This window comes from Phasianus colchicus, chromosome 8, assembly GCF_987193195.1.
Source record: "Phasianus colchicus chromosome 8, bPhaCol1.hap1.1, whole genome shotgun sequence".
NCBI classification, from domain to species: domain Eukaryota; kingdom Metazoa; phylum Chordata; class Aves; order Galliformes; family Phasianidae; genus Phasianus; species Phasianus colchicus.
Window position 1 is genome coordinate 12,521,069 of NC_143443.1, and position 8,458 is coordinate 12,529,526.

The following is an 8,458-nucleotide window of genomic DNA, read 5'->3' on the forward strand; positions in this document are numbered from 1 at the left end:
AGCTCAAACCCTATTGTAACTCAAAATGAGACTCCCGGTGGGAATTATTATTTGTGGTTTGAGTGCTTCACAGAATCACAGAATGGCCTGGATTGGAAGGGACCTCAAGGATCATGAATCTCCAACCCCCCTGCCACATGTAGGGCCACCAACCTCCCCATTTAATCCCCCAGGTTGCCCAGGGCCTCATCCAACCTGGCCTTGAACACTTCTAGGGATGGGGCATCCGCAACTTCTCTGGGCAGCCTGTTCCAGCAGCTCACTACTCTCATAGTAAAGAACTTCCCCCTAAATCTCTCCTCCCTCAACTTAAAACCATTTCCCCTTGCCCTGCTGTTATCTCCCCTTTCAAAGAGTTAACTCCCCTCCTGTTTGTAATCTCCCTTAAGGTACTGAAAGGCTGCAATGAGATCACCCCACAGCCTTTTTTTTCTCCAGGCTGAACAAGCCCAGCTCCCTCAGCCTGTCTTCATAGGGGAGGTGCTCCAGTCCCCTGACCATCTTTGTGGTTTTCCTCTGGACCTGCTCCAACAGCTCTCTCTTTCTTGTAATGGGAGCTCCAGATCTGGACACAGTACTCCAGATGGGGCCTCACAAGAGCAGAGTAGAGGGGGAAAATCACCTCCCTGTACCTGCTGGCCACTCCCCTTCTGATAGAGCGCAGGATACCATTTGCTTTCTGAGCTGCAAGAGCACACTGCTGGCTCATGTTAAGTTTTTCATCCATCAGGACCACCAGGTCCTTCTCTACAGGGCTACTCTCAAGAACTGCTCCTTCCAGTCTGGAAGTCTTCCAGCCTAAGGCAGGCTGACTTTGCTAGGGCATACTGTAAACACAAAGTAATCACTGCTCTTAGTGGAACCCAACAGAGGAGCAGTCTCCCTGGCACCTTGCAGATGTGTACCAGTATGCTCAAGGTCAAAAGGAGTCAGAATGCAATTCCCTCTTCCTCTCCATTTCTCTTTATATTGTCATCTTTTTAAGACCATTGACATTCTGCTTGTCATCTTGATCTTCCCCTGAACATTTTGAGTGTGAAGCTAACTCAAAGCTTTTGTTCAAAATCCTTCTTGAAACTCTATTTTTCTATTTTGCAACAGAGCAAAAACTCAGCAAGCATTGAATTGCTGATTTGCTACATTAAATCTCCCAGACAAAAAAAAAAAAACAAACGCTGGTTTATGTACCATAGCAACATTCATTCATCCCTTGTCAAAGGCAAAGACAAAATTGACTACAGGACCATTCGGTTCCATCATTTTTATTACATGTTCCTGGGCTTTTGCTATTTCATTCCAGGGCCCAGGATGAATTTTCTCACCACCACCCTTATCATGTAACTGGGCTTTTTGGTATGGCTTTTTCTCTTGAAGAACTGGAGATTTCCACATTGAGGGAAATGTAGCACTGTTTGCACTGATGCACTTTATGGTATCTTTCAAGTGCCAGATTGATGTGTTTTTCATATTGACTCAGAGTTAAACTGATGTCAGACCATTTTCTAGCTCAGATTGGCAGGAACTGTTGAATTAATTTGCCTGACTCTGTACCAGAAGGGACAGAGCATTCTGGGATTTTCTAGGAATTTTCCTTAATGAAAAAAATTATTCTTTGAAGCCTCAGTGATGTTGACAGTATCCATCTTCTCTTCTGTTGTAATCTGCTGGTTGTTAATTTGTGGCTTTTCCTTGTCTTAACACTGGGCTTCAAGGTGACTACAGAAGAGTGTTTCATGGTGAAATTTTGGCATGTCCACTTTTAGCAAATATTACACCAGTGCCCTGCCAGCAGAGCCACGTGGTCACTTTCTCAGCCAGCTGTCACACATAGGCCAGAAAGCTATGGCTCTCTGCTAAGATTATGATTTTGTATCAGTAAAGCCATTGGTCTGAGGGAGTCCTGGCCTTTCACAAGTGGATACCATGATTTGTAAAGAAGGTTTGCTGATAGAGGAGACAGAACTATGGTCTTTACAACCTGTCTTTACAACCTGTCCATTCCCCCACTGACCTGAAACATACCAAGAAGCACTGGTGTTGGATAGAATTAACTAACACATGGTCACAGTGCTGAACATCTCCCTTACAGTGGTTGTAATAGCTCAGTGTGAAAGATATGTAGAAAGGAAAATCATCACCTTTGTGAGTCATATGTCCCATTCCAAACCCAATTTAGGCAGCAGATAGGCACGTTTTTGCACTGGGTTAGCCCTGGGGTCAGAACCAGCAGCCTACTTATGGTCAGAAGTTGTACATTCTGTTACACATTTCTGTTAAAGGTAAAGAATTTGGTATTTTACATATTCTGTGGGTATACATACATTTCTGTAAAAATCAGGTAATAGAGGATTTGCAAAGGTACTAATGGGTTTAATGCATGTGAAGTAGCTTAAGAATCTCTTGGCAAGAGAGACTCTTAAAAAGAGAGATTTTGTATTTTCCAAGCGTATGTTATAGAAAGTGGCTCCTAGGGAGACAAGAACTTTTTGAAGACCCTAATTAATAGTATTTTGGCATCCATAGTACTTCCTCTTCCTTTTAGCAGTTTGATGCCAAGAATTTCCCATTCCACTAGTGTCCAATAAATCTTAAAAAAAAAAATTCCAGTGACTGTTGGAGGTATTTGGAGGTATCTCTGCTTACTTGATGACTAAAGCAGCTAAAACCTTTTCATTAGTTCTTCCAATAGCTTTTCCTTTTGAAATATACAGGTTTAACCCCCAAAACAAAGTGGCTGACTCTTCTATCAGCAGATAGAATGTTTTGAACCAGCACAAAACTGCATCAGCACTCTGCTAGTTTAAGTCCTCCATGAGATCTCATGATTTTATAAACAGAAAATCTGCTATACATGTCCCAGACTAAAAGGGCAGAGAAAGTTGTAATTTCCCTGGGGCAGAGAGAAGGTCAGTGGGAAGGCCAGGGCAAAGTCTGGGGCTCTGGACTCCCACTCCTTGGGTTGATCTTGCTGCTGTGCACCAGCTTTGCCTTTGTAAGAGGGCTGGTGGGACTCAATAAGCCATATCTGACCAGTGAGTAGTGACTAGGGCTTGTGAAAGGTTCTTTCAGTAACTGACTGTTACAAAGAAAGCACACTCAGTGTACAGACATCCCGAATTTTTGAGACCTCTGAGATAAATATAATCCTATTTCAATTTGCAAGTTATCACAACCAATTTCTGTATGTCTTCAATATATCTATGTAACATTTGTAAAGACTCCATTGAAATATTTGTATTTAATAGTACTGAGAAACAAGACCTCCGTAGAGGCACAGGTTGGATGTCTTCTTATTTTACTTTCACACAGAGCAGCAGGAATTCTCTGATGCCAGTAGAACTACATGGTTATGGCTCTGGTGTGAGGTCTATCAGACCTGAGAAAAACCCTGTGAAATGAGTCCTATCACTTCAGAGTGGAAAAGATTGTCATCCACAGATAGAGTGAATGAAGGTCATACTGAAGTACAAAAACTAGGTCTTTACCATTCATTAAGAAATGTTTAAATAACCCTTAGAAAATCCAAGACAGATGTAGGTCTGAACATTTCTTGCTATTGGTTGAACAAAGGACTCTATGTTGACTGTCATGTTAACTTGACTGGAAATTAAAAATTACTTTGCATTTTTCTCATGTTCTTTTCCTTTCTCCAACTTCAGTATTCTTATAAATAGTTCTGTTTACAGAAATGGTCCATTCTCTGCTTTGTTCTTTCAGCTTTTTGCCAACATATTCTAACTAGAACATGACTGTGGCACAAACACAAGAAAGCAATCACTGCTTAGTGGCAAGGCTGTGGATAAAAGAACCATGGCTCAGTATGCTCCCGGCAGTGGAATGATCATCTCTATCATGCTGCCCTCAAGAAACCACTTTATTGATGGCCACTGTATTGCTCCCCTCAAATGCACAGCCACATTCTTAATGAAAAAATCCCACATTTTTTTAATGTTAATTTTATCCTTCCCCTGCCCAGGTCAGTCTAGGAACACAGTGTTGCATTTCATGTAAAATTTTCTTTTCTTTTGCAGGCTCTGAGCAGCAGTCTGTATAAGAGTGCATCTCCTTATGGCTCTCTTAACAACATAGTGGATGGGTTAAGCTCCCTCACTGAGCATTTTTCTGACCTGTCCCTTTCCTCAGAAGCTAGAAAACCCAGCAAGCGGCCACCTCCCAACTACCTGTGCCACCTCTGCTTTAACAAGGGACACTACATCAAAGACTGCCCACAGGTAAGGAATATACAGTATTCTGCAGAAATTTTTGTGCAAACTTTGAACATTCTTTCATTTACTGACACAAAATTTGACTGAAACTGTTCCTTACAGTAACACTGAAGAAATGTCTTGACAAAGTGCCCAGCTAGCCATGTGTTCTTTTAATCTTTTCTTTATCACAATGCTGATGGGGGAAAAAAAAATCTATTTAATTTGTCTATTAAGCATTATAAAGGATACTCATCTAGGCACATGAAAAAGTAGAATTTGAAACTTTAAAAATGGCTACTATGTAATTTTCCATCACAGAGACTGTGTAAATTAAATTTTCAAGCAGCACACCATATAGCCATTTTGGCAATGGCACTTAATAAAAAATATAACAAGTTACATATGCTAAAGGAGAAGAAATTGTTACACTGGATGGGAACTTTGAATTGGTGCTGCAGTAACACAAGCTCCAAGTGAACCTGGTGCAAAACGTCTCTTGTCTCGTAAAAGTGGTTTGCTATACTTGGCAAGATGTGATGGTCTTAGATTCCAAGAACTTTTTTTGTAGTGGCAAAGCTGGCAATACTTATTTCCATAGAAAAGAGATATAAACCTGTGTGCACTAAAAGCTCTTACTGATCTGCAGAGTTTTTTTTTCCCCTGAGGTTCAAGCCACAGTGTGCGAGGCTTCTCCATGCTCTCAAGTTTCAGCTGGATGTATTTGTGTTTCTGGCTTAAACTTCCACAACTCCAACTGTATCTATGTAGCGTCCCAAGGAAATTCAAGTGTTGCCAATATTCTAGAAATACAGATGTGGACGTTACTGTCATCTGCTTTACTATGGTTTTAACCTCCTACCCCCTTAATGTGTGACTTTCAGCAGAATTAATCTGCATAGAATTAACTACAGCTTGTGGCAGTTGGGGATACCAAACACACATAAGCCAAAACACAGGCAGAAAAGCATTTGCCAGCTGAGCAAGGTCAGTGTGAAATCAAGTCTAATGTCAAATGAGCTTTAACTGAGAGTATTCCAACTGCTGTTATGCATGGGCTAAACTGTTTTCTTCATGGAATTCAGCTGTATATCTTTCATTAACTCTAATGACAGCTGTGGAGTTTTAAACTACCTTTGCAGACCTACGTGTGGCACCTGAAAATACTTTTACTTCACGTTATTTCAATATATGTTCAGTAAGGCAATTCTCTTGAGGAAAACATGAAATTTCCCTTACTATAAGATCAAAAATACTTTGGTTTGTATGCTTCTTTGTTTAATGTGCTTAGTTTAGTGTGCTACAGCAATACATAGAGATAGGATTGTGTAACAGCATGTGTTGCTTAACAAGGGTTTAGAACTCCAGCTCCTAAGTGTGCTTCACAATGACGTAGTGTTGAGCTGTGGGCTGCCCTGCTGCACAGGGAGTCAAATGGATGTAAATGTCCCTCAGTGATCAGCATGTCCAAGCTGCAGCTCACACCGACGGTCACAATCAGACGTGTCAGTGCTGGAGCAGAAATGCATTGTGTATCTCACAGGTATTCTTACAATTTGTGCACTGGAGATTCAAGAACACATAATTAAAGTTGAAGATGCACCCACAAAATTTCTGAGAAATGAAAACTAATTAAGGTTCCTGTAGAAATATTGATTCACTTAAATTGCACATCCTGGGTGCATAATATTTTTCCATATATTAAGATTTCACTAGCAAGGTCTTCAATTTCTATGTGAACTGGGGAATGAAATGACTTCCTGCAGAGCATACTCCATGGCTGGCTGACAAGCCACTATTGAGAAAAGGGCTGCAGGACTGCCAGGCATCTGCTGCACCCATCCTCCTCCAGTTACAGGCAGCCATATCATGCAGCGCCTTGCGTAAACCAGTTGAGTTTTAGTTGGGAAGAGATTCATCATTTTCCTGCTCTTGAGGGAAGCTGCTCCAGAACTTAACTCCTCTCACAACTCGAAATCTTCCAGTTTCCAGGGTAAATGTAACTCGTGGCCTCTTCACAGTCATTTGTTCTCATGCCAACATTGTCCTCCACTGAAATAACTCATCTCCCTCCCTGGTGTTTATCTCAGGATGTATTAATAGACTGCAACTGTATCCTCTCTCAGCATGCGTCCTGTGGGGCCAGCTGAGCCAAGCCTCCTCAGCCCCTCACAGAGGCACCCGGCCCTGCAGCTCTCATTGCTGAGCTCTTGTGCTGCTCCGTTTCCAACGCGCACAGCCAACGTGCACATACAGCACCCAGGTCAGATCTCATCAGTGCGTGTGCTGTGCATGCACCTGTCTGCTTCTACAGACCAAAGTTAATTTCCAAATCCTACTTAAGGAGCAGGTGATAAGAAATCAGTTCTTTTTTGCAGGTATCTAACATATGCAATGTTTTATGATCTAGTGGTTTCTGAACACAGAAATGTAAGCACTTCCCTTATTTTCTCCAAATTGGAGAACAGATCTACAGGGGGTGACCTGGTGTGCATGAGCTACATTCAAAACTTTGAAAAAATTGTTCTCGAGAATGGAATAGCAACAGTGGGACTAGATCTTTAGAGAGACATCATTTGCCACCACAGCTTTGGATGGTAATTGATTTCTTAATTTCAACATTACACACACTTAATGACTTAGATTTTGATGCCTAGCTTTTCTAATGCTGTCAAAAATGAAAGCTGCTTTGCAAATCCTACGAGAAAAGGGATGCTGTTTTGCATTTTTGTACTTAGATTTGGAAACAGAAAAGAGATAAAGTAATCTGATTTGGACAAAATGCAAATCAATAAATCGTGGTATTTTTATTTTCTTTTCATGTAATTGCCTAATGCGAAGCAGATTTTGAAATGGAGTGTTTTATGGAGTTTTTCCTGCATAACAAAGAAATTGTGTAACAACTTTGAGATTTTACATCCTCCCTTAATTCTGCTTGTTACAAACACCATAAAGATGAGTGTTCTTCTTTGGTCGCTGTAAAAGTTAACAGCATACCATACAATGGAGATACATACATTGCTTCAGATTTCTATCCTAAGTGATGGTGGTGCTCTAGGAGGCTGGATAGTTCTCACTGAAAAGGTCAGCTGTAGTCAGCTATCTGCAGTTTGTCTGATATCCTGTCCAAAATAATCTGCTTGGAAACTGAAATGGAGAAAACTTTTAGTTTTTCAGTAGGTAAGAATTAATTATTCTTTAAATAGTTTCTGTGATGTTTAGTGGTAGAAATTGTCGACTTTGTTTTAGAAATGACACGAAGTGGAGCAATGTTGACTGCAATTCACCACCATGAACTTGTCTACATTTGCAAAACCTGTTGTAATTAGAACGTACACAAAAAATGCAGCACTTTCAATCTTTAGTAGCATGCAGGGATACTTGCATTTTCTCCAAACTAATTTTGCATTTCAGTGTCTTAAATGATATCATCTTACCCATACCTCTCTGAGATACAGAACCACTACGTAGTGTATTTCCAAATTTTGCACTATACCTACAGAGGAAAATGCATGTGCAAACTCATAGGAGTACAGACATATTACTATATGTAATGAGAAACAATATTAGTCTTATTTTGTGCTGTGCTTTAACTCCGAATAAAAGGTATGGCATGATTCAAATTAATGAATCCAATGAGAGCCCTTCCTTTGGCAACACTGATCTGCAAAGCAGATCCTGCAGAACAAAAGTACCTTGAGCAGACATATTCAAGTCAATGGGAGTAGCAGGTAACTGCTGTGACTGCCAGAGTTTGCACAGATTTACCTTTGTGGTCTCATGCAGGACGTGGAATAAATCAGCATCAAGTTGAGCACAACCCTTTCTCCCCAGCCTGCAGCCTGGTGTGCTGGATCGCCCTGCCCCAAAGCTGCCCCTCCAGCGCACAGGCAGAGCAGCTCCTGGCAGCACAGCTGGCTCAGCACTGCTGGCCCAACAGGCAGCTCTGGGCTGCACATTTAGAGCAGCTCTCGTGCCCTAAGCACTAATCTCATTTGTCTTGTGCCTTACGGTTGGAAAAGGAAATCAAACGTCCTCTAAATTCAAGGAGCCCACAGTTGTCCTTTCCCCAGGTACCGAGGGCTGGTTGAGATGGTAGTGGGGAATAGGCTGCCATCTTTACAAAACCAAAGATTTCACCTTTCTGGTTTTTAGCTTAGAAGTCTCAGTGGAAAACCAACTGACTGACAAAACAAAAAACCCGCAAGCCTCTTGAAATTTATTTTTATAGTGGAAGACTATATTTCAAAAAG

At 41.2% G+C, this 8,458-nt stretch overlaps 1 protein-coding gene across 2 annotated transcripts in view; it reads left to right on the top strand.

Moving 5' to 3' along the window:
* The window catches only part of ZCCHC24 (zinc finger CCHC-type containing 24), a 102,831-nt gene that overhangs the window by 13,599 nt on the left and 80,774 nt on the right, over positions 1-8,458 (top strand). For both annotated transcript variants that reach the window (XM_090144971.1, XM_031602964.2), the window contains exon 2: positions 4,032-4,232. In XM_090144971.1, coding sequence (XP_090001097.1) covers positions 4,032-4,232 — 201 coding nt within the window. The remainder of the gene's footprint in view (positions 1-4,031; positions 4,233-8,458) is intronic.